General features: G+C 60.1%; 1 protein-coding gene and 1 long non-coding RNA gene across 16 annotated transcripts in view; both read right to left on the bottom strand.

Moving 5' to 3' along the window:
• Positions 1–1,276: 1,276 nt before the first annotated feature.
• LOC128778655 (uncharacterized) lies at positions 1,277–2,952 on the bottom strand. The gene is made up of 2 exons (XR_008424381.1): positions 1,796–2,952; positions 1,277–1,724 (listed from the first exon to the last, which is right to left on the bottom strand). It is a non-coding gene; the product is annotated as an uncharacterized LOC128778655 (long non-coding RNA).
• Positions 2,953–2,964: 12 nt separating this feature from the next.
• The window catches only part of RAPGEF1 (Rap guanine nucleotide exchange factor 1), a 130,186-nt gene continuing 108,405 nt past the window's right edge, over positions 2,965–24,745 (bottom strand). For 8 of the 15 annotated variants that reach the window (XM_053908448.1, XM_053908446.1, XM_053908452.1 and 5 more), the window contains 15 exons: positions 20,997–21,269; positions 20,103–20,195; positions 18,290–18,375; positions 15,669–15,780; positions 13,956–14,031; positions 11,298–11,371; positions 9,561–9,664; positions 8,527–8,712; positions 7,694–7,778; positions 7,452–7,546; positions 6,183–6,261; positions 5,992–6,093; positions 4,862–4,959; positions 3,703–3,831; positions 2,965–3,465 (listed from right to left, as the gene is read on the bottom strand). In XM_053908448.1, the coding sequence (XP_053764423.1) occupies positions 3,315–3,465; positions 3,703–3,831; positions 4,862–4,959; positions 5,992–6,093; positions 6,183–6,261; positions 7,452–7,546; positions 7,694–7,778; positions 8,527–8,712; positions 9,561–9,664; positions 11,298–11,371; positions 13,956–14,031; positions 15,669–15,780; positions 18,290–18,375; positions 20,103–20,195; positions 20,997–21,269 (1,743 nt within the window). In that variant the 3' untranslated portion in view covers positions 2,965–3,314. The remainder of the gene's footprint in view (positions 3,466–3,702; positions 3,832–4,861; positions 4,960–5,991; positions 6,094–6,182; positions 6,262–7,451; positions 7,547–7,693; positions 7,779–8,526; positions 8,713–9,560; positions 9,665–11,297; positions 11,372–13,955; positions 14,032–15,668; positions 15,781–18,289; positions 18,376–20,102; positions 20,196–20,996; positions 21,270–24,745) is intronic. The other 7 variants (XM_053908457.1, XM_053908459.1, XM_053908454.1 and 4 more) reach the window with 3 other exon arrangements.

Raw genomic sequence — 24,745 nt, forward strand, 5'->3', positions numbered from 1 at the left:
TGTCAAGACTGTATTCTGCTCAGAACGAGTTGAGAAGTGCTTCCCCTTCTGTTCTCGGGGGTGTGCAGGTAAGCCTGAAGCTATTTGTTTGGCACGAATCACCTGTTAAGCCTGTCTGGACTTGACGTCTGTGAGTGGATTTCAAACCAGATTCAATGTCTTTAATGTCAAGAACCTCTTCTTCAGGGCCGTTATCATGGCCCGAATACTTCACTTGTGGGGATTTTCAGTAAAGAGGACTGAAGGGGTCTGCAGAGTGCTTGGTCCGCAGGATCTGCGTGTATGCGAGTGATGAGGGAGGTGGCGGCTTGCCAGACCTCTTCCAGGTCCCGCCTCGCTGGGCTCTCACCTTATGAGGTGGAAGATGACAATACCTCTACTGTCGGCTGCAGAGACCAGGAAGTGGAGAAGGGGCCGCTTACCTAAGGTCTCTGGGCTTATCAGCTGCGGAACCAGAGAACAGTGCAAGGCCATTGCACCCGCAGAAGACCGGCCCTGCACATGGACCTAAGGTCTGAACGGGGGTGGGGGCAGCTAGGGGGAGGGTCCCTCTCAGGTCATCTGAGCATCCTGAGTTGCTGGGCCAGACGTGCAGATTCCCAGGCCCCTCTGGGGGTGTCAGTGGAGCCCAGGCATTTAACCAGGATGGGCGGTAGCAGCCAGGCCTTGCGGCTCTGGTCGGCAGGCTCGGTGCACCCATCTGCACCTGGCCCGTTACCTGCCAGTCACCTGCAGGGGGGGTGGGGCCAGACCAGGCTGGTTCTTGGTATTGTCGGCTAGTGGAGGACTCAGGACCTCTCTTCTCTCTTTCTCTTGGACACCGGGATGTGGGCGGGACAGTGAAGGGGGTGACACACAGGCTGGAAATAAGTCCGATGGCTCACCTTAAATGGAGGAGACCTAGCCCACCTCAGATAGAAAAGACCGGAACTTGGCTGTTTCCAAGCCCGTGTGTGCGGCCTTGTGAGTGGCAGGCGGATGGAATCTTGCAGAGGGTGCACCTTCAGAGACCAGCTTTAGGGGCTTTGGAAAGTAGCCCTGGGTACCTCTGTGCCCCCTGAACTCGACCTTAGAAATTTCAGTTTTTTTAGGATGCTGGGTTTGAGGGAGCAGTATGGGGCTTGTGCATCAATCTGCTTCTGAAGCCCCAGGCCTAGGAGGGAAAATCCCAGATAGGGACTGGTGACCTCTATCCCTGCCCAAACCACCCGGCCCCAGCACTGGGTATGTTACTGCATCCTGCCGGAGGCCCCGCCTGTGTGGAGGCAGCTCGGACTGTCGCTTTCATCTGTGTTTATTTTCCTCTCATATAAAAGTTACAGGTTTGAAATGTCTGCAGGAAGATGCTGCTATCAGCCAGGTTAGTGGGGGATATATATATCTTACAACGAACGTCGCGGGGGCAGGGGTGTGTGTGGAGGCGCTTCTGGAGAGCTGGGCTCGTGCTGACCTGGCGTGTGCCTGCCCTGCCGCTGTCCCGGCCCCACCTGCAGGTGAGAATGACTTTCCTCCCGAGGCAGAAAGTCACGGGCAGGCTGCGGTGACGGCACAGGGTCTGCAGCTCCCAGAGCCCCGAGGGTGCCTCAGCGAGGCACAGGGTGGGAAGCCCGTCAGCCAATAAGTTAAGCGCACGTTGCCCCTGCGGTCCTCACACAGGGTCGCCCTGACACACGGGCCCCTCGTCCCGGCCACGCTGCCTCCCCCTGCCTGGCCGGTTGCTCGGACTGCCCAGGGCTCCGGGGGGAGGGCAGGTAAAGCCCCCTCCCCCCACCCCAGCCCATGCCGGGGGCCAGACCCTGACCACGGACACCCACCTGACCACATGTGTGGCGGAGACACGGCGTCAGTTATTTGTGGCACGGTGGCCCCCGTGCGTGCACACGACAGCATCCAGCGGAGCTGGGGCGGAAGGAGGCGTGACGGGAAGGGAGAGGACAAGACTGCAGCGAGAGGTTCCAAGTGGGAAGCAAGCCCACCCTCAGCACTGAACCACACACTTCAAACAAGAAAGTGACACGTTCCGGCCTGTGGCCGCAAGATCGCCACCAGAGGGGCGTCACTGGCATTTCACAGATGTTCCCCCCTCCACATACAGGACCACAAACAAGAGTGAAGGGAGCTGTTCGAAACCCATGAGGGACTCAAAGGGACTGGTCGTTTAGGAAGTTAGATCCCGGCATTTGCTTGACCAAGTCCCGAGCCCAGGAGAAGCGAGCGCTCAGCCACAGACCAGGACACGAGAGGCGTGGGGGCAGCCGCCCGGCCCCTCTGTGTGCGGAGAGCTCCCTGCCTCGGACCGTCAACCTCAGCAGCGAGAGGGGTTTCCAACAAGGAAGACGCTCTGCCGGAGGAGAAAGCAAGCCTGCCCCGCGTAGACACTGCCGTAGCCAGGCCGGGCCCTGTCCTCTCAGGGCAGAGCAGCCCTGGCTCCACCGGATGGAGGCAGGTAGGAGGGGAGCCCACGGGGCAGGGGGGGACAGGAGATGGAGTTTAAGGCACACAGCAAGCGACAGAGGAGGGGGCCGCGGGCCTTCCCCAGGACAGAAACACCCCTCCGCTCTCCACATTCACTCCCCCGGGAGCTCCCGGCCCCAGCTCAGATAAAACCGAAGTCCTCCCTTGCTCCTCCCTCTGCCCACTCCCCAGAGCGCTAGGTGACGGGGGCGATGAAGGGACAGACGGGGGACCACCGTGAGGGCCAGTACCGTGATGGGGAGCACCAGCTCCGGGCCTGCTGAAAGGCCACCTGCCGGAAGAACCTTTTGGGGCCACATCCGAAGCTCACGCCATTTTGCATGTTAAAAAGCAGGGCGGGGAAGTGGAAGGAGCCTCCCCGGGTCTTCTCTGCTCTCTGCCCACCCGACCAGAAGTCCCCTTCATTCCAGGTCACTGGGAGTCCAGCCCCCCTGCCTTGCGAGGGTCCTCTACCTGTGTGTCACGTCAGCAGATCCAGGACCCGGGGGGGGGGTGAAGAGGCCACCATCCCCCCCCACCCTGTCTGCTGACATCCCTGTGCTGTTGCCAGGCGGGGGAGGGGTGCGGAGGGGGACACAGAAGTGAAAGCAGAAACCAACACCACGGGTTCACAAATCGGGAACGAGACCCGCCTGCTGGCTCCGCTGCGGGCCTGGCGTCCGCTCCCGCGGGGCCGGGAGGCTGCCGGGGCTCCCGCCCGTCACAGCCGAGGGCTGGCTGGGCCTCGGGGCCAGGACGCGTGCAGCCTGCCCGGGGACAGGTCCAACGTCCCTCCCGGTCTCGGAGCCGCCCTCGGGGCCCCTCTCGAGCCGCGTTCTCCTCGCTCGTGCCACCCGCTTCTAGGTTTTCTCCTCCCGGTCTGTTTTTCTCCTCGTTATGTTCCTGGGCTTGATCTTCAGAGACAGTTCCCACAGCGCCTCCTCCGCCAGGTGGTCGCTGAAGTCATTGAAGAAGTTGATGATGTCGTCGTTTCTCCGGATGTCGTAGTGCCTGTGGGGGGGTGGGTGGGGGGAAGGGCACCAGTCAGAGCCGGTGGGGGCTGCGTGCACCGTCCCGCCCCCAAGCAGGCCCCAGGAGGACACCCCGCTCCTCGGGACCCCCCCCCCCCCAACTGCTCTGGAGCCGCTGCCTACGTGCCGCGCAGGGAACAAGCAGGCCACCATCTCCGCGTGTGCTGAGCCTCACGGCCCGGCGGTCCCGTCCCCTCTGCTCGGCGGCGGTACTCACGCTTGCTGGAAGCATCGCATGCTGTCCAGGATGTTGAACTGCTGCCACCGTTTGGAAAAGTTCACCTTCCCGTCGATATAGTCTGGGTTTCCCAGGTGAACAAAGGTGAGGTCCTGCAGGATAAGCCCCCTGGGAGGAGGGAGAGGCCCAGTCACCGCCCCGGACGGCAGTCGGGGCCCGCTCGGGCCCGTGGGCTGCGCCCGGGCAGCGCGTCTGGGAGTGTGCGTGTCTTCCGGCGGGAGGTCCCGACCTCCGAGCTGTGGGTCCCCGGGAAAGCCAGCTCAGGTGCTGGACAAGCCTCGTCACGTTAACGAACGGGAAAGACATAACAGAGAGAGGCTCTCCAGGCCTCCCTCCCCACCGAGTCTCGGGTTTGGCTAACAGGTGAGGGAACACGCTTCTAACTACAGAGGACACGAAGCCACGAGGTGAGCGATGGGGCACAGACGACGCCCTCGCAGGAGCCCAGCCGGCCACCACAACGGGAAAGCACGGTGGCAGCCGGTGAGGGCAGAAAGGCGAGTCAGCAAAGGGAGGGTCAGTGGCAGCAAGATCTGGATCTCCGAGCGTGAGGGCCCTGAGGGCAGCCCCGGGACACCACTGAGCCTTCTACCCCTCTCTCCGAGACTCCCGAGGTCTCCCAGCTTATTAAGGGCTCTGCTAACAAACCGGTCCCACTTTGATTTTTTCCGCTATTTCCCAGAAGATGCTTCTCCCCCAAAGCCCCGCTGAGTCCGTTCCGTACGGACACCTGGGGAAACCCTCTCTGAGCTGCTTTACGTGGCGTGCTCTAGGGGCCCTCGGCTTACTGTAACGTGCAGCCAAGGGTGAAGACCCCTCCCTGAGGTGGGGGTGGGGCGGGAGAAGTGGGATGGGGAGATGGGAGAGGTGCAACCCTTTTTAAAAAATATGTTTTGCATTTATTTTTGAGAGAGAGAGCACAACTGGGGGAGGGGCGGAGCAAGAGGGAGACACAGAATCCCAAGCAGACTCCAGGCTCTGAGCTGTGAGCACAGAGCCCGACACGGGGCTTGAGCTCACAAGCCGTGAGATGGACTGAGCCACCCAGGCGCCCCTGGTTTTAAAGTTAGAAGTAGAACTGTCTGGGTTGGAAACCCTTAAGGGAGGGTCTCTCTGAGGCAGCGGGGGCTCTACTCACAGGTACGGGATGCAGGGGGGCTCCACCTCGGAGAGGGCGGCCCGGTAGGCGCGGAAGGAGGACGAGCTGTCGATCAGTGTGCAGTACTCGGCCAGGCCCTGCGCAGGCGGGACAGTGTGTGAGGGTGGGGACGCCAGCCCCTCCTCCCTGCCCGGCACCCCAGAGCCACAGCTGAGCGCCCGGGGGCCCAAGTGGGCTTCTTCTGAAGCACACCGCGACCTGCATCATGCCCCGAGCCTGCCTCTGCTCCTCCCTGCACTCGAGGCAGTGACCTCCCTGAGCTGCCCTTTCGGCACGCAGGGTGGGGTTCTTGCCAGTCTCACCCCCAGCTTGTCTCTTCCCCCGATGTTTCACCTCCTCGGGAACCTCCTACGTGTTCCTAGAGCAGCTGTTGTGACTGTCCCACACTTCTCCATACGATACTGTCTTACAATTCTGTCCCCTTGTGTCACCCCTTGGGATGACACCTGAGTGGCCCAGCTGACACCCAGCCCCTAGGGGCTGTGCCTCTCTTAAGGAACCTCTCGACACAAGGATAAAGGTCCAGGTCCTTGCCAGACTCCTCCCTGCAAGGCCCTCGTGGTCCAGAGCAGGGCCCCTCCCCAGTGACACGGCCACGTTGGCCCCTGTCCTGCTGCTTGAAGGTGCCTAACTCCCAGTGTGTGCCCTTCCGTCCCCTCTGACAGGAATTCCCAGGATTTCCTTCTTCCCAGGAAACTCTTCCTACTTGGGTCTTGGTGTGATGGACACTCCCTCAGGGGGCTTCCCCGTCCCCAGGCCAGACCACCCCACCCTCCCCCTGGGGCACCTGCCCTAAAGAAACCATCCAATACGTCTCTAGCCTGTTCACAGTATGTCCGCAGTGACCAGTGTGGCCCCCCAGCCCAGAGCAGCCCCTCCAGGAGCACGGGTGGATGGGAGGAAGGAACAGGTGAAGCTGGGACCCAGATACGGGCCTGCAGCCCAGGTGGCAGGACCCTGTGAGGGGACAACCCCAGCACCAACCGCGAAGATCAGAGATGAGCCACGGAGAGCCCAGGTTGGGGGTGCAGAGCAGACATCTGTGTGCCTGCTGCCACAGCTGGCTCGCCAGGGGCCAGGCAGACCCTCCCTCCCCCGCAGCCACTCACCTCCGAGGTCTGTTTCTGCCACTCCAGCCTGCGGATGGGCGCCGAGTCCAGTGCTGAGAGGATGGCCAGGTAGGAGTTAAAGTTGTTCAGCTTCCGTAGGTGCTGCGGAGAGAGGGGAGGCCGTGAGGGGGGCCCGGGGCCGCTGGGCAGGGCCCAGAGGAGCAGACTCTGGGCGGGGCGCCCGCGGTTACCTTCATGATCTTGATGAACTTCAACAGCAGCCGCTCCCTGTCCTGGGCTTTTTCTTGTAACATGATTATTGAGCGGACCCTGCGTAAATCAAAGAGAGAGAGAGACCACTGAGCTGAACAGTCTCCTCCCAGACCCCCAGGTGGTCCTGGTGGAGAGGGATGTGGATGCCTGCACTGCGTGCCCAGGGCTTTCGAGGCGCCAAGCACAGGCCCCCGTCTCTGCTCTCCAGGAGCTCACGGCATCGCAGGGATAGGCAGGAGGCCACACACCAAGACGGGGTCCTCCAGATGGAGGCGCGGGAGCATCGAAGGAGAGAGTTCCTGATGAGCACGGGCCGGGGCACCACTGGGGCTGGAAGTGCTCCTCAGGTGGCCTCCGGACTAGCCCAGGGGACGAGTGAGCATGTGGGGGAAGAGGCCGCCTTGAGGACCAGCAAAAGGCCAGCCTTGCATGAGGACGTGACAGGGGCCACAGCAGCCACTCGAGGAAGAGCCACCCCTGCTTCGTCTTAGGCGCCTGCCCTGAGCACACCCTGAGGACCATGGCTCTGAAGGGCCCCGCCTGCACCTCCTCCTTGGAACCCCTGAGGACGCCCCACGGAGGCTTGCTACAGTTGAGCTGAGGAGAAAAACCAGCAAAGTGGGAGGTGACCCACGTTCTCTCCAAAAGGCAGTCCCCAGAGCCTTTTAACAAGTACTAGATGCTCTATCGGTGGCAGCGGTGGATGGGGTGTGGCCGGGGCCAGGTGCAGGCCGCATGGCTGCCACGCTCTGACCATCCTCCGTCCGATGCCGAGAGGCCACGGACACCTTTGAGTCACATCTAGAAAAGCTAACAGTTCTGTTACACATTACAGTGTAAACACTTCGGACCTCATTCTGTGCTAAGAATTCAGGGCTTAAAGTATTAACAGAACACCCTCCTCAGCTGTTCTCTTTCAGGCAGAGGCCGGGTGAGGTTCAGCCTTGAGGCCGCCTGGGGGCTGGCAGTGACCAGTGCCGGACGGCACACTGAACTCCCCTGTCGCCACCCAGGGCAGACATTACCAATCGATCCTGGCACTCCCCAATCTCAGCCAGCCCTCCAGGTGGCCCCTTCCAACATGCAAGACCCACCCTGCCCTGTCCCTGCGCTTGCTCTTTTCCTGCAGTGCCCAATTAATGCCCAGGGCCTTGGCAGAAGCTGGGAGGGATGGAGGGGGCACCTCCTCCTTGCCCTCAGAGCGCTCTGTGGGGGACGGCGTGGGAACCCGCTCAGATGCGCCTTACCAGTAGGACATGTTGTTGAAGTGCTCCGTGAACTGGGTCAAGTTGGGGCTTTTCTCCTCATTCTGCTCTTTGGCCCAAAGCAAAACCTCAGGAATCTGAAAAAGGAAGTAGACTGGATGGAACTGGAGCCCTCTGGCTTCTCTGTGATGGGCCGTTTCTCCTGTCTGGGGACAAGCAGTGGCTGCTTGCCCAGGGCAACAGACAGCTTTCTCCCCAGTCCCCAGCCCTGCTCAATGCCATACCTCTATTTTATAAAAGAGCTCGGCGTCCAGCAGGGTCAGCTGCTCAGCTATCTCATGGCTGTGGAAGTCGTGTAACGTCCCCGGCCTAGAAGACAGAGGCGAGGTGAGCAGTCGGGACAGGACGGCAGGAGCTGGGTGGGCCTTGTACTGCGGCCTCAGAGCCGGGGAGTCGGGGGGGGGGGGGTGGGGTGCAGAGGGAGCAGCTGCCCCTAAGCCCCGCCTCACAGGAGGATGGCAGCCACGGAGCTGACCGGCGGCAGGACGGGGCCACACCACACTCAGGCCCGAGACCCCGGTGCCTCTGCTAGGGGGGTAACCCCGCTGCCAGGGCCCAGTGGGAGCAAAGATGGCATCACGGGGCTGAAGGCCGAAACACTGACAGGAAGGGACACATCAACAAACTTCTATGGCTGGGGCACAGGCAACAGACTGGAGACTACATCCCCAGGTTCTTAGGAACGTTCAGGACGGTGGGGATGGGGGGGGGGCAGGCAGGCAAGAGCTCGCGGCTGCCACGTTAGTGCCGGGAAGACAAGAGCTGACCACGGCCCGGAATGCATTCGCCTGTCTCCTGTCCCAGGAGGCGCCCCCCTGTCCTGGCTCCTCACTTCCTTGCCAAACGGGGACCCATCACACATCATGACCCTGGAGAAGAGGCCTAGCCCCTGGGGAACCCACTGGACCGTCCACTGGGCCGAACCTCGTGGCAGGGCCCGGGCAGAGCCAGGACGCGAGGCTGGGGAGGCACGCCGAGGGCAACGGAACGGAGAGGCTGCGATCGGGGGCAACTCTGCCAGAGGAAGGAGCTGGAGGAGCCACGGCTGGACGCTCACCTGGCGGCCACCCCCCTGGCTGCCAGGGGCTGGTCGGAGTTGGCACACCTGAGCAGCTTCTTCTGGTCCACCTTGTCCAGGATGTTCTTCCGGAGCACGCGCGCCAGGCTGAGCTCCCCGTTGCACACCAAGCGAAAGACCAGTTCCATCAACAGCTTCAAGATCTCTTCTGTCAACTCCACCAGGCTAGAGGGCCGAGGGCCATGCGGTGAGGGACAGGGACCCAGCATAGGAGGAGGCTGCCGCCGCCGGGCCCACATCCACCTCACAAACCCAAGGGTCACGTGACAGCGACCAGCAACACTGGGGACGGTCCCACTGGTGACACTTAGCGGTCGTGCCCTCCACAAGTGCCTGCTGGCACCGGATGAACACCAGGCCCCCGTTAGTGCTTGGGCTATGGAGACATTAGTATGTATCTCCCACCCCAGAGGAAGTTCCTGTTCCCATCCAGGTGACAGTCACTAAATGGTCCCGGCCCCTCAGACCAGCCGCCTTGCCTGTAGGACACTCCTGCACCCTCTCTGCATGGCACTTCCCGAGCACAGCGGCCCGACCCGAAGGCTGGGCAGTCATGGACTAAGGCCTCCCTCCTGCAGCAGGGAAATGCCTTGAAGGCAGGGGTCCTGCGGTTTCTTCCCCGCAGCTCTCCAGACCTAGGAAGGGACCGGCCGGATGGGTACTTGTTAAGTGAATGGTGACGGCGAGTGCTGACTTGGGGGGACGTGGGGGACTGAGGAGAGCAGACGGGGCCTCCACTACTGCTGGGGGCTGAGGGCACAGGTGCCACAGACTAGGCCTATGCTCCTGTGCCCTATGCGAGGGACGCCCGGCCAGGTCTGGGTGGGAGGGCCATTCTCCCCAAGGGGTCTTGTCAAAGTGGGTGGGAGAAGCTGGTGGCATGTGACGGGATGGACGGCCCCTTCTCCCCAAGGAAGCCTGCAGCCCTGGCAGGTGGCGGGGTTGGGGGGATCCCGGGATGCCCGAGGGCTCCCCACCTGCCTCCCTGCCATCTCGCGGGCAGACGCACTCACCAGAGCTCATCCACCACCCGCACCAGCACGAAGAACGTGTTCTTGCTCACGCGTTTCTTGAACGTGTCGGCGAAGGGAGAGAACTTCTCGTACGTGGAGTGTGGGTTAAAGAAAGGCATTTTTACACAGGCAGGGATGGTGTGGTGGCGGGGGGAGGGCTGCCTCCCCCAGCTGCCATGTACAGAGAGCTTACAGTGCACAGGAGCCCTGGTCCCCTGGAAGCCGCTCCCCTGCTCCTTGAGGCCAATCTTCCTGCAGGGCTCACCGAACCGCTGCAGGCTGCCTTGCTGAGCCTCAGTTGGAAAAGGGTGGTCAAAACCCACATGCCCTAAAACCTCCAGGTCTCCCGGGAAGGGGCATGGCCCAGAGGGGCTTCCTGCACTCTTGCCCTGGGTCCGCTCTGTCCCCATCTTTCCAGAGCCTCTGAGGCCCCTTCCCCACCATAGCCACTCCAACATCTGTTCACCTCCTGCTCCTCCCCAAGGTCCTGGTTTCTGCCCCAAAAGTCACAGATCCTTGCCATCCTCTCCAAACCCTTCTCTGGTTGTCCTTCCTGCTCTTTCGTGATCCACGGGACACTGGAGGGGTGGGGACACACCAAGGACCGTCACCAGAGCCTGCAGCACAGGACTTACTAGCCAGCTAGGCCTAGGATCTTAAGGCTGCAACATTCCCATCAATGCCTGAAGCAGCTGAACAAGGTAGGTGCCTGGAACCTGAGCTGGGAACCTATGTCAGTGGCTACTCTCCCACCAAACAGCCGTACAGGTCATTTACCTTCTCTGAGCCTATTTCGAATCACAGAACAGTGATATAACAACACCATCCATAATATGGCAATAACATACGAAACAGTACTGTAACTGAGTGAGAGCCTTCATGGCACGGGCTTAGTTAGCATCCTGCCCGATGCTAGGAAGTTCTCGACAGGTACGCTGAGCCAGGCCTGTGAGCAAGTGAATGCAGACTGTCCACTTCAGTCTTGAGGGACCAGGTCCTCTAGTGCTGGGGTACGGGGACCGCGGAAGGAGCGACAGAGGTCTGCAGGAGACATGAGCCTGGTGGGGGAAGCCTTAGGACACACAGGAAAGGAAGGTAGACAGCTGGGAGGCAGAACGCGGGACTTCCAGCCCCAAGTAACAGAGGCTGTCCAGCAGAGGGCAGTCGTGGGCTGCGACAGGGAGAGGTGGCCAAGGAGCAGGTGACCCTGGGCTGGCCGGCTTTTTAGAAAAGCAGGTTTGAGAGAAAGGTAATGACAGCGGCTCCCGGGGCCCTGGGTCTTTCTCGGCTGCTCCCGCACAGGGTAGTCCCTGAAGGGGTGAGCCCTCGGGGCAGATGTGGCCGAGGGGCGGGAGTCAACTCTCCCTGGACATGGTACTTCTGTCCGCCGCTGGTCTGCCTCCAGGCAGAGTGGCCGTGCCTACCTCTGTGGCTGTTTATCGGAGTCCCGATTCCGGTAAGCCCTGCACACTTGGTGCCTGTCACCTCAATGCCCTGGGGCTCAGCTCAGAAGCTGCAGGTGCCACTGACCTGGGTCTCTTTGGGGGCCTGCGTGCCCCACCCCCCCCGCAGGTGCACCAATTCTAACTCCTTTTCAGGACTCCTTAGTGACCGCAACTGCCATCAGGCAAGCCCAGCCCCATCCCTTATGCCATCTCACTCAGCCCCTGGGCGAGGACAGGGGCTCGAAGAGCAAGCCGGGCCGGAGGGACTCGGGAAAGGATATCTGTACTGCAGCTTCTTGATGAGCTCCTCCGGGGTGATGAAGGTCCTGTAGGTGGTCAAGAAGGCCTCGCAGTACAACACCAAATCTAGAGAGAAGAGCGACCACTGAGGGATGGCTGCCACTGGCAGGGGACGGAGATGGCAGCGTGCCTGCTGCACGTATTTGCCATCTCTGACGACACACCGAGCGCGTCTTGTCTGCACTAAGACCTGAGACCCAAAGGGCCTTCATCGTCATGGGCACAGAGAAAATAATCCAAACTCATCAGCAGGATTCTGAAGCCAGGTCACAGGTAATACTTTAGGGGGCAGTGTCCAGGGGCAAAGATCTTGGGAATTTCCACACACTGAGCGATAAGGCTGAAGGGCCACAGCTCAGCACGTTGCTGGAACACAGAAGCACCAGGGAAGGGAAGGCCAACCAGGAGAAGCCTGGCCCCGGCGGTCGGGTGGGACCCAGACCAGCAGCTCCCACCCCTCACTCCCTGCCCTTCAGAAGGGCTGGCTCTAGCTGGGGATTCCCAACGTTCCCAGAATTCCAACAGCCCCCTGGCTCTGCTTGTGCTGGTGATGCGGTCCCTGACGCTAAAAAAAAAAAAAAAAAAAAAAAAAAAAAAAAAAAAAAAAAGGAATGTTTTAAACGCAGGACACTCCCCATCACAGACTCCCCGTCTGGCCAGGCTTAGGAACTTCAGAGTTAATTCTGTGCCGGAGCTGAGGTCTGAGTCCTGACTGGGTCCCAAAGTGTGTGCTGCTCACGGTGAGGCCGAGGGTGACACACGCACACAGTTTAAATCTGTGTCCTTCTCTGGACACGGACCCCTTCTCTGTCTTCTCTCATTCGTCCCCCAACTCCCCAAGTGCAAGAATCTAGGGGACCAGCAGAGGGGTGGGCCCGGCTGGCGCAGCAGGTGTCGGGAGGGAGGCTCACAGGCTGGAAACGCACAGCGGGGCCCGACGGCTCTCAGGCGCCTCCTTCCTGGACCCTCCGCTCACCCGGCTCACTGATAACCGGGGCTTTGTTCAAAGAGGCGGGGGCAAGGAGGCAGAAGTGAGCCCCGCACAGGCCACCGCCTGCTTCCGGCAGAACAGATCCAAGTCCGCGTGCCCTGAGCCGCGGGCTTCCCGGTACAGTGCCACCGGTGTGGTCTCTGGTCCACGGGAAGCCACCCGCCCAAGGAACGTGCCTTGTGGCCCCTGGCCTCCCCCGCCCCAGTCCACCCCAGGTACAAATGACTGTTTCCCCCGGAATCCTCAGGATCTCCGTGAATGACATCGAGAGGAGGCCCCAGGCGGCAGCACCTGCCCCGGGCACAGCCGGCAGACCGGGCGGCTCTGGTCTGCCCTGCCCTCGGGGCTCCCTCTGGCCACACCCGCAGGTAAGCCGCTCAAAGCCAGGACGGGAGCCAGCTCCCGCTTCAGCCCTTTTGGAGAAAGAGGAGAACTGTTCCTCTCGGCCCAGCTGAGGAGGGTGCTCAGGCGGGCGTGGAGGAAGGTTTGCCGCAGCAGAGCGAGCGCCACTTCCCGAGTGCTGGCCGCGTGCCGCGCTGGCTCGGTCGGCTCTGTGCACCTCCCTGTCCCCGGGCCACCGCTAACCTCTTCAAGCAGCCGAGGCCGGAAGGAGAGGGACGTGCACGGATTTGAACTCCGCGTCCGGGACCGGGGTCTGCCCTAGTCCAAGGAAGCCGGGGGTAAAGAAAGCCCAGTGGCTACGGTGAATTTGTTGGAGTCCTTTCTTCTTTTTCTCTATTTTTCAAATTCTCTGCCACGTGAACATTTCTGTACTATTTTCGTAACTTAGAAATTCTCAGAATCGTTCTGTGTAACATATTTTGGGAAACCTGCTATAAAAACAGGGACGTGGTCATTCATAAAACTAACATTGGTGGTGTAAGGTTTCAGGCCTGGGGTGTTTTAATTCTTCCCACAACTGACTTTAATCCTGCGGTCACATCACCTTTTCACTAATTTTCAAAGACATCAACAGAACACCAGGCACCCGTCCCCCGTCTTGACTGAGGTCAAGGCCGTGGCGCCTTCCTCACGGCCCTCCTCCTCCTCTCCCTGTCAGAACTCAGGGCACGACAGCTCTGGTGCCAGCACAAAGTCTGCCCAACAGTGGGTGCCCTGCTCCTCCAGCCCCGCCAGTGGATCAGGACGCTGACTGGGGCAGCCGCGTGCGGAGGGTCGGAACCCCGTCCTGTGACGGTGCTGCCACTGCTCTGGGCTGAGGCTCCCGGCCGGAACGTGTGCCAGGACCTCCGTGAGTGAAATCCATCTAGTGGTCTGGAATAACGTAATGAGTCAAACATCAGGAAAAGCAGAAAAAGCTACCCACGTGTCACCGTGACGTTAACGCTGCCGAACGCGTTGTTATTTGAGGGACCGTGGGGGGAGCACCTACTGGGTGCCGAGCTCTGCACTTGGAGCTCCCTCTCCACTGACCCTGGGGGCCCTTCACCAGTGGAGGACACGCCCTGACAGGGCTGGGAAGCAGCGAGCCCGGCTCTGTCCCCCGGGGTGGGCTCTCCTCACAGTGACCCTGCTGCACCCGGGCCGCCGTTCCGACCCGCTCAGGGCTGGCAGAGAGGGCCGCGGGGGGTAGGGCCACGGGGCCAGGGGATGCCTGGGGAGCTGTGACAAAGGCCGCCGCACGGGGCGCTGACGCACCTTTCCTGTCTGTCTCAGTAGCGTGCACCAGCAGGATATCTCCGGACCCGCCACGGACGTCCGGCCCATCGTCACCCTGCAACGACAAGAGCAAAGCAGGGTGTGCGGCAGAATTCGGCCGTAGGAGAGCTGCGCCGGGAAGTCCGGGGTAGGGACGAGACCAAGTCCCTGCACTGTGGAGACCCCGGGGCCCCCTTCCCTCTGGCCTCTGTCACCCGGGAGCAGCGCGGCCGCGCACGGAGGCCAGTGTGCCCACGTGGCCCGCCCAGCTCTGCGCGCTCAGCGGGCAGGACCACGGCTCGTCTGGGAGCCGCCCGGACACCAGGGCACCCCGCTCTGGGTCACAGTGGGGTCAGGGGACAATAGTACCATCAGATCTCTCTGTCCTCACCAACCCCGGGGTCTCAGAGGTGGGGAGGGCGGGACCCCGCGGGGAGGCAGGCGGGGCTGCCAGCGGCTGCTCCGAGAAGGCAGCGGGGGCAGTGGGCTCCTTGCGGGCGCACCCGCTCCCACAGCTGCAGCCAGTGGCCCCGCGTTACTGTTTTTCCCCACGTGGAAGGAGTCACAAGTCCCTCCACAGGGAGCACTCCCAGGAGCCCGGAAGCGTCACAAAGACGCTCGATTATGCCTGACATTGCTTCTGGGACACCAGCTGCCGTCTCCCGACTAAAGAACGAGTCTTACTTTCATGTGGGCAGAGGCTTTAGCCCATAAACCTGCTGGGAGCCAAAGAGAGCTGGCAGCAGGCGAGCCTGAGAGCCCACACCCCTGCCTCTGATCCTGAAGGACACCCACCCCGCCAGCCTCCGTGGGCCCACGGCCCGCAGGCTCAGAGGCGCCTGCCTCTCCGAGCACTTCTGTGTTTCCACGCTTGGACTCGAGTCCCGAGAGCATCGTGCATTTCCAGCTAAGGGTGAGGGCAGCCACGCCCACGCCCCGATTTTTCAGGACTTTCTGCGAAGGGTCACGAGACGTGACTTCTGTCGGCAGAGAAGCCAGCTGCCCCAGGGTCCCCGCCGGCCTCGCCTTTCCTGTCACGCTCTGCGGCGGCCGGCCCGGCCCAGCGCACCCCGTGCCAAGGGCAGTATACCCACTGCTTGTCTTTGCATCTGCGTGCCGCCACAGCTGGAGCCCAGAAACAGTCCTTCCCCAGGGCGGGGTCAAGGCTATGACATGAAACTGTTCCTCTGTGCTTCCAGAATCGCCATCCTGGCAAGGCACAGGACAGAGGCGGCTGTGGCGGCTAGGCTGGGATTTCTTAATCAGCCTGTGTCTCCCACACGGAAACTACCGTGGGGCATTCGGTCAACAGTAATGTGAAGGCGGCTTATGCTAATGAGGGCTCCCCATGCTCAAGCTCTGAACTGAACACCCTCCACAGAGTTCACAGTCATGATACCTCCGGAGTCCTGTCCTCTGGGGCTTAGGTTACCCGACTCGCCCAAGATTACTCTCTGGAAGTACCCGAGAAGGGGACACGGGACATTTTCTCTAGGAGTCCATCTGTTTGCCCAGTGTCCTTCAGCACCCACCGTGGCCCAGGCACGGGGTCAGAATAAATGCCGTGCACAGAGCCTAGGAAGCGTGGGGTGGCCACCTGGGGCGTCGGTGCCTCACTTGGGTCTTCTGTTTGAGACACCTCCCGGTTCCATTCTCCTCAAAGCCCTCTCACTCCCTTTATGGCCCAGACGCTCAAGGAAGGCCCGTCCTCACCTCTTGCTTCAGTGTCAGCCTTGCCATGATTTCATTATGGTCGATGAGGGACAGCTCGTCAACTTCCTCCTCCGACCGAGCCAACTCTGAAGCATCTGGTGACCTCGGGGCCCTGGAGGGAGAAGTGGTTTGTGTTGCAAGCGTCCAAGAGGCCCCAGCATCCAGGACACCAGGGGCCCGAGGCAGTGCGGCCCGCTGCGTGAGGACTAGGAGTTACGACTGCCCCTGAACAGGTCCTTCTGGAACTGCGGCTACAACGGGGAAATCCACACCCTTCCCCCCGCCCCAGCACAGGGGGCCCGAGTGGGGGCTGGAAGCCAGAGCACAGACTGGATTTCTGGTGCCACTACCGATGAGCTCTGTGACCTTGGGACGTTTCTTGCTCTCTGCTCCGTCTATAAGTGGACGGGATTAAGAAGGCGATCAACAAGGTTCCATTGGACTATTTAAATAAGTGATGGGATCAGCCTCTCTTGGTCAAGGCCACCGTCCACATAGTCGGTATTCAAGGACAGAAATGGCATAAGGGCAAGCAGCTTGGGAGAGAAAGTTCGCGTGGCTATTCGCGCCATTCCTCAAGTTTTTTTCTAAGGGCCGCCTTTCCGTGGGACTGAGAAGTATGAGCCGGGCAGACTGGCCCTTGTCCTCGGGGGTGCTGGGTTTAGCAGGAGAGGCGGACGTTAAAGCCAGCAGTTGGGGCACCGGCCTGAGAAGGACACAGCACAGTCTAAAGGGCAGCAGGCCCTGGGGCAGGACACACGGGCTGAGGCCTGAAGGACTGAGCCGGGGTTTGCTGGTGAAGGGGGAGAAGGAGAGAACGGCCAGCAGAGGAGGGATGTGGGGGGTGAGGGGGGCATCCCGGGAGCAGACAGATGCTGGGTCTGTAGGCACCATGCCTCCCCCGGCATCTTCTCCCGTGTTCCGGTTTTATTCTGACAGTTTCCACCGTGGATCCTTGTGGTCACAGGCCACATTTTTAACCCTAAGTATCTGGGAGATAAAAACCTGTGCCTTCAGTAAGACATGGACGGCCCAAAGCAAAATCACACACAGTCACGGGAAGAACCATCTGCTTCGTGTCCCTTCAGGGTCCGGTCCGCAGTCTGGCCTTTGTGGAAGGAGGAGAACATCTCTGTAATTGCTTCTAAGCGGTCGACGTGCTCATCCTTCTGTTTTCACACAGGCCATCTGCAGCTCTGAAAAATGGTGCTCTCGGGTTCCGTGCAGCTGGAGGCTGAACCCATGAGTCCCTGTTGCCTGGCACAGCCCCCGTTTGCTGCCAGGTGTTCAACTAGAAGACCCATCATCCCTTGCTTAACACTTAGGGAGATCTTAGCCCGGGCAGACGGATCAGATGGTCTCCACCCACACGGACGGCACTGAGGAGCGGCCAAGAGCAGGCTGGGCGGGCAGCCCTCTTCAGCGGGCCCCTATCGAGCGCTTTCTGATTCTTCTTCTGCCTCTTGCTATTTACCACCTCTTGAACCGTCTATGCTTAGGCCTGGCAAGCAGGACCCCAGAGGTAGCGGAACCTTGGCCTGCAGAGGGAGGAAAAGCTTGAACTTGTCGAACATCTCGCTGAGAAGGCAGCGTCACCACGCGGTTGCCGATGGCAGGGCCAGAGAGGATCTGGAGGTCCCACGCGTACAGAAACGGACTTACACGTTTCTAAACCGGGTCAGGTCTGACTCCGGCAAATGCTGAAAATGTTACAAAAGATTAAAGACACATGGGGTTCCTGGGGGCTCAGTCGGTTAAGTGACCGGCTTTGGCTCAGGTCACGATCTCCCGGTGTGTGGGTTCGAGTCCCGCGTCGGGCTCTGTGCTGACAGCTCGGAGCCTGGAGCCTGCTTCGGATTCTGTGTCTCCCTCTCTTTCTGCCCCTCCCCCACTCATGCTCTCTCAAAAATAAATAAATGTTAAAAAAATATTAAAAAAAAAAAAAAGACCCACAACTAAATGCAGTGACTCCTGACTGATCTTGGTTCCAAAAAAATAAGCTATACAAGCAGCTTTACGGACACTTGGGGAAGTGGAGGATGGTCTGCGTACCAGATGACATAAGGCAATTTATCATTACTTTCCTTGGGTGTGGTAATGGTATTGTAATCGGGGAAGCTTTTAAAATATTTCGGGAGGCACACTGAAGTATTTAGGGCCTGAATGTCACATCTGTAACTTACTTTCAAATGGCTTAACAACACAATACACCCATCAAGAAACTCACGATAAAAGGTTTGGCAAGTCTTGTACACTCCCTTATTGCACCTGAACTTGGAAGAGGCCAAGGAAGGCTGGCCTGGGATTTGAGAAAGAAAATACTGTCGTGGGTGACTTGCAAAGCGGATAATACGTGAGCACATCACCAGGAAATAATGGCAGAATGCTTGCCAGAGTGGAGCCTTTAAGGGTGGGATTATCAAGGATTTTTCTGGTTTACTTGTATGTTTCTGTACTTGCCATGCTTTCTGCCCTGCGCATGTATGATTTTGAGAGTCAGAAAAAGGGAAAGGACGTAAACCTAAAGCCCCGGGAGGCCTGTTTGCCGGTGGGCAGGGGGCAGCTCTCCCCGAGTGGGCTCGCTGCCTTCAGGGCCCCCACTCTACCCGGTCACGTCCTACCTTTCGCCGTCTCTGCTCTCCTTCCCAGGTGCGCCGCTGCCCGATGCGGGGTCTCTGGGATGTCCGTCTTTCGTAGCTGGTGATTCCTGAAAAGAGAAGCCAGCGCTGGGATTGTGACAGGTGCCCCAAGCCGGGCGGATCTGCTTCCCGGCATTCCTGCCTGCAAGCGGCTTCTGAGCGTAAGTTCCTCCAGAGTAATCCGAAACGTGGACACGGGAACCACGAAGGCGGTTAATCCCGCGAGAAGTGCAAGGCCCTCTTGCCTTTGGGGACGGTGAAAGGGGGCCCCTACTTATGACCATCCAAGCACCTCCTGGAAGAAAGGACTCACAGCTGCTGCTACCGGCCAAGCTGAGCCAGGCGTTGTGCTAAGGACTTCCCACGCCTCCTCTCACCTGACCCGACCAGGACCCTGTCCGTTAGCTGGAGGCACCGTGCTACTCACGCGCACAGACACAGGACGAAGGCTCTGCCCAAGCGCACGCGGCTCGGAGGCCACAGCCTGGACTCAACCCCAGGGTCGTCTGCCTCCGAAACCTGTGACCTTGACCACCGTGCAGCAAACCCCTGCTGACTTCCTAGTTAGAGTCCTCAGGACTGCCACGCACAGCTGCCTCCCAGCTATGGCTCCAAGGGGTCTAGCTGCTCGAGGGCACGAGGGCCAGCCCCTCTCCTCCAGCAGCCGGGCCTGGGCATCCGGGCCCACCCCACTCGGCGACGACACGGCTGTCTGGCATCCTTGCTCTGCCACTGCGGCCGCGACAGAAACCAGGTTAGCACGAACACATGGATCGTCCTCGCGGGGAGTGCCGCGAGGTGAAGCCAGCACCGAACGTGGTCACGGGCAGAGGGGAGAGCCACGGAAGGCCAGCCTGGGATGGGCTCCACCGTGTGGAGGCTAAACTGGACGATGCGGGGGCATAGGTCACCAGGTGCGGACAGGTGAGGAGGGGACACCAGGGTAAAAACAGCTTCCACAGACAGGGTCGAATCCCACAATGTTCTAGGACTTTCAAGTAACCAAAGTGGGGCTCGCCTTGTGCGGACGTGGAAGGTCCTGCGAGGGCGTCCTCGGCGGGGCTGTCTTACCAGGGGTGACCACAATTTTAATGGGCTGGGCCCTGTGAGCTGATCACCAGGGAGGACTCGCGTCCTCATGGCACCTCCTGTCAAGGGACTCATTCTTTTTCAAGCTTCTGAGCTCGCTCGTGTCTTGCTGCAGCAAAACTTGGAGAGCTGACTGCTCAACAGAACGGCTGTATCCAGCTGGGACAGAGGTCGACCAAGGGCAGCCACATCAGGTAGTTCACTACGCTCTCAGGATAGAGGGCTCGTGAACACAGAGGGCGGGGGCTCCCGGACAGACCCCATCCAGCTTCCTCAGAAGCTGTTCCTGTGGGGGTAAGGGAGTGCGCTGAGGGAGGAGGAGGGGGTGAAGGCCCAGGAGGCTTGGTGGTGAGGGAGAGAGGAGTCCCTCCCTCTGGGGAGGGGATGGAAGACGGGCCTTGACACTAGAAGACGGGATAGAGAGAAATCTCAGACAGCAACCAATACGGGGCCAGGCCAACACTATGCCGCCTCCTCTCATTTCCAGAAGACCCATCCGGCCAGGCCCGGAGAGCGTCACACGAGCACTGAAAGCAAAGGGAGGGCCTCCACGGGGAGCCACGTCCTCTCCCCACCGAGCCAGCGTGGCTCTCGGCAAGGCTGCGGGGCCCAGCCGGCCAGGGACCGGGAGGCTCAGCCAGGCAGAAGCAGGGCCCAACCCTGCCAGGCCAGGCCACATGCACGAGGCAGCCCTGAGGTTACTTACTCCTCGGGAGTGAGGCAGCTCCTCGCTGCTCTGGCCAGAGGAATACAGATTGACGTATTCACCCTCACCAGCCTCCTCGCTGGCGTTTTCACTCTGGGGGAGACAGGATGAGAGGAGATGCACATGTGACAGGCCCCCCAGCCCGCCGTCACGGCTCCGAGAGAGAGCAGCCTACCGGGCCGGCCCTGACCGGGACACTCCTTTCACGGGGAAGGAAAGAGGGCGGCAGCGGGAGCTCGGGTCTCCCTGGGGACCTTTCCCAGGCCCGAGAAGGAAGCCACTTCTGCCACCTCTTGCCTCTGTGTTACAGGGGACGCAAGTTTCCCTCTGGATCTTCTCCAGGGAGGTCAAGGGCCATTCAAACTGCCCCGGAGGGAGGCAACGTACCAAGACAGGCCAGCTCGCTGCAGCGCCGCCCCCGCCTGCCGGCCCCGGTCCTCTCCGCCCTGCCAGCTAGCACCCCGTCCCCGGATGAGGCGCTCAGGGAACTCAGCAGCACCTGCCGCCACAGAGGCAACTGCCTCCGGTCTCAGAGTCCTCTGTCCGCACCTTTCTTCCACAGGTGTTTGTATCTTTCTCTAAAAACGCACAACCAACCAGGAAACCAGGCGCATTTTCTGTCTCGTGCTTACTTATGGCTGTCTCTAAACGGCCACTAATCTGTTTCTGGAAAATCGGGTTCCCCATCTGACGGGAACTCTGTACGGAAGGTTCCGTTTCTGTTCTGGAAACAGACACCCTCCTGTTTCACTCTGCGACCTTCCACAGACCTCAGTCAGACAGGCCTGGCTGCCACTGGGGGTGGGGGGCAGGGCGGCAGACTCACGAACAGCGACACCGCTTTTCTCAAAACGTGCAGACCCACGTGGAGGGGTGTGTGTGCTGAGTTCTCACCGAAGGCGTCGGGGGCGAGTCAGTGAGAGAGGTTTCGGAAGGAAGGCAGACAGTGTTCCCATGAAAGCTGCTCTCCTGAGAAGACGAGAGAGGCCCGTCCACGGTGCTGGGAGGCAGACTGGCCACGGTCGGCACCGCTAAGTCAGAGCTCTGAGACTGGTGGACGGGCGGGAAGTGTGGAGAGGAAGAGGGGGTAGACGGGAGGAAAGGCTGAACGGAAGCTTGGTTGTGAGGCACGAAATCCTGGGAGTAGGACCTAAACACAGATTTATACTACAGAATCAAAGCGGCAGACAGACACAGAAACGGGAAGATGGGAAGAAGAAAACAGACAAAAGAAAAAGTCGTTAGATTAGGTCGGCCGAGCTGGGGTGGGCCGTTCACAGCGATTCTAGTGAGGAGCAGGCCGAAGCAACCCCCGCATGCCTCCGGACCACGGTCCCCCAACCCGGGCGCGCCCTCCCTTGAGCAGGGCCTGGGGACCGACCATCGCCATCCGCGGTGGCTGAACAGAGGCACGCGGGCGCCCTCAACGACGAGCAAGCCCCAGGCGCGGTACGGGTGGTCCCACTCTCTGCTGTGTCAGAGAACCAAACCCACGAACCCAACCCGTGCCTCTGTCCCTTCAGGAACCCGGTGACTAAATTCAGTGTGCACGTTCAGACCACGGGTCATATTTACTCATTTCGAGTCTTTCGGATGAGCTTCTTTGGTTTTATCCCTTCAAAGTCAAACGCTGCAGCCTTTCAAATATCGTAACCCGCTTCAAATCCTTTTGGAAGGGGAGTCTTAAAAATGCAATCAAAATGCTGAAAATTTCTCTGAGCTCACTTCCCTCCCTACCCGATCTTTTCTCTTTTCTTTCACCAATGGAGGGATCTTGCAACGTCTCTGGTATCACCCTAGAGCTGCGAGGCTAACACTCTCCCAAACTCTCATGGAGACAGACAAGTCTCGAGGCCAGGTTGAGGGGAGACAGCGAGCGCCCACAGCTTCTGAGAACCAACGAGCACTGCCCAGGCCTGAGCTCTGCTGTGGGAGGAGGGACAGAGGAGCTCTGGGGCCACCAGGCTCAGAACCTGAGATGTCACCGCGTCCCACAAAGGGCCTGACAGCCTGATGCCGTCACAGGGCAGTTGGAGAAGGGCATGTGGAATGGTCTGTATCCAACGTGCTGGCCCGGCTCACCTGCCCACCACAGATGCCGGAGTTTGCCAGAAGCCAAACTCAACACAAATGTGCACACGGCTCCCTCAAATGTTCTCTGCGTTTTGCCACTGGATTTTCAGAACCCACGGACAAGGAAAAGGAGGAAGAAACACGACTCTCAACAGGAGGTCAAAGCCACTCACATCCTTAGGTGGTTTTGTAAAGCTACACTTTACACTGGACCAAGGGGCTGCCTCAACTCCAGGGACAGGTGCGCCCCCCCCCCCCCCCCCAACCTGCTGCCGGCCAGCCCTGCTCCTTCCTGGCTGGCCTGAGTAGTCTAAAGCTCCCTCTCGCTCTGCGGGTTTATATCAGACTCAGGACACCTACCCCAGGCACCTACTCACTCGTACACATTTTATTTCCCCATCTAATTCCCGAACTCAAGACCAACCATTCATGTACGTGGTCACATGAATTTGTGGGAAGTGCCGTCCATGTTCCGAAGGACAGGCACCGGAGGCTGAGATTCCTGGGAAGCTCCATTCCCACAAGCTTTCTACACAAGCTGGGTGAGGGGGTGCCCGGCTCAGTGGCTCTCATACTGGGGGCCGAGGAGCCTGAACATCCACGGTGCCCTCACCAGCCAGGTGCCACGTTTCACTGATCTTTTATAGCAACCACCCAGGCCTGGGGGGGGCGGGGAGACTCACTCTGGACCCTGCTGGGGATGGCAGTGGGGTCAAATGTTTGGCTTTGGGACTCTCCATTCATCCCTGGTGAATGTCCCCCCCCCCCCCCCCCCCACCGTAGTGAGGCTCTCTCACTGGCTGGAAAAGGCCAAAGAGAAGACAGCGTATGGAACGCATCGGCCAACGGATGGTACGGTCTGGTCCCGGGAGGCCACCCTGAGAAGCCCACGTGGCCCTTTCAGGCAGCGGCTTTGGTCTCACGCAGGAGCCTGGTTCAGCTCTGTTGCCTGTGTGTCCCCAAGGGCAGAGGCCGCCATGAGATGTGCTGACAGATGCCTCTCCCTTGAGCACGTACCCAACTAGTTTAGGTATTAGGAGGTGGGGACCTCTGGGAGGTGCTTAAGAGCTCCCTTCCTAAATGTGATCAGTGCCAGGAAAGAGGGTCCAGAGAGATGCCTTGCCCTTCTACCGTGTGGGGATACAACCAGAAGTCTGTGACCGGAAGGGGACACCGACCATGGTGGCAGCCCGACCTTGGACCACAGCCTCCAGAACCGTGCTGTATGGAAGCACCCAGGCTGTGGAGCTGTGTTATAGCAGCTTGAACAGACTAAGACAGATGCCAGCTCTTTCAGGGGTCCGGGACCCGTCCTCATGGACCACCCCTGAAGCGTCAAGTCTCTCGGCACTTGGGCAGGCCCCGCAAGAACTGAGCACTGGACAGACACTCACAAGCGGTTTCTATGCGGTCACAAGATGCATCAGGTGTGACGGTACCTTCTTGACCAGCTTTGATCTGGCCCGCTCAGGGTGGCGGACTCCCAAGCACCATGGGTGCCTTTTCCGGGAGACGGCCTCAGGGTGACTGCCGAGGCCGTACACTCCAGTCACACAGACTGGGCTCCGGTCCGGGGCTCTCTCTTTCCACCTGTGTGACCTTGGGTAAACAGCCTAAGTTCTTGAGCCTCAGTTTCCTACCCTTTAAAACAGCGATGCAAATGCATGGCACTGTATGCTAATTATACTAGAAGAAAAAAATGCAAAATGAAAACACAGGAGGCGGGGACCACGCTTCTGGGGCGGGGTCTCTGGGGAGTTACAGAGACGATGCTCTGGGAGTCCTGGGTGCAGTCAGGGCTGCTCGGTCAGCTCTCCTCACTCGTCCTCCAAAATACCAGGAGACCCCAGAGCTGAGGTATTCAGTGGGGTCTACCGCGGATTCACAGAAATGAGGGGCTACTTAGGGACTGATTCTAATGTTAGTATCGACGTGCCTAAACACTGGCTGACTCACAGGAGTCTGCAGGGTGACAGGCTGCCCCCAGGGGAAGGAAGGAGCCCCAAGAATGTGCGCTATGGAGGGGAGCGGCTGCCGCCAGGAGACCGCAAGGGGGCTGCCTCTCCAGGACAAAGGCTCCTGGGCTGCCTGCGCTCCCTTCCCTCAGCAGCACCCCCCTCCCCCCCCCCCCCCCCCCCCCCAGCCTGGGAGCAGCTCCGGCATCCCAGCTATGCAGTCCTGCTGGGACAAGAGCCAAACTTGAAAAATACCTTCCAGTGGGGAAGCGCCCTCGGTGCCCCTCCCCGCAGTGCCCCTCCGGCAACTCTGGAAGGGAGGGCACTTGGGGGCTCATCCTTACACCATTTCCCCCCAAGCTCTGCCTCCACGGATCCCCCAGAGAGTTCTCTCCAGGCCCTCTGAGGCCACATTTTTCGTACGGGCAGGAGAAAGGCAGGCTGGCCACAGAGCAGAAACACCACTTCGCCCCTGCCTGGAGTTTATTCTAGGACCTGGCTGGTGCCTGGCTTTGCCTCTGACAGAGAGTTGCTGCTTTCTCTGTAGCAGGAATTTTTATTTATAGCCAGAGTAAGACTGTTTGGGCTGAGATTTTATGCCAGGAGGGGGGCTGC

Source organism: Panthera pardus, unplaced genomic scaffold (genome assembly GCF_024362965.1).
Source record: "Panthera pardus isolate Hobbes unplaced genomic scaffold, ASM2436296v1 HiC_scaffold_20, whole genome shotgun sequence".
Lineage (NCBI taxonomy): Eukaryota > Metazoa > Chordata > Mammalia > Carnivora > Felidae > Panthera > Panthera pardus.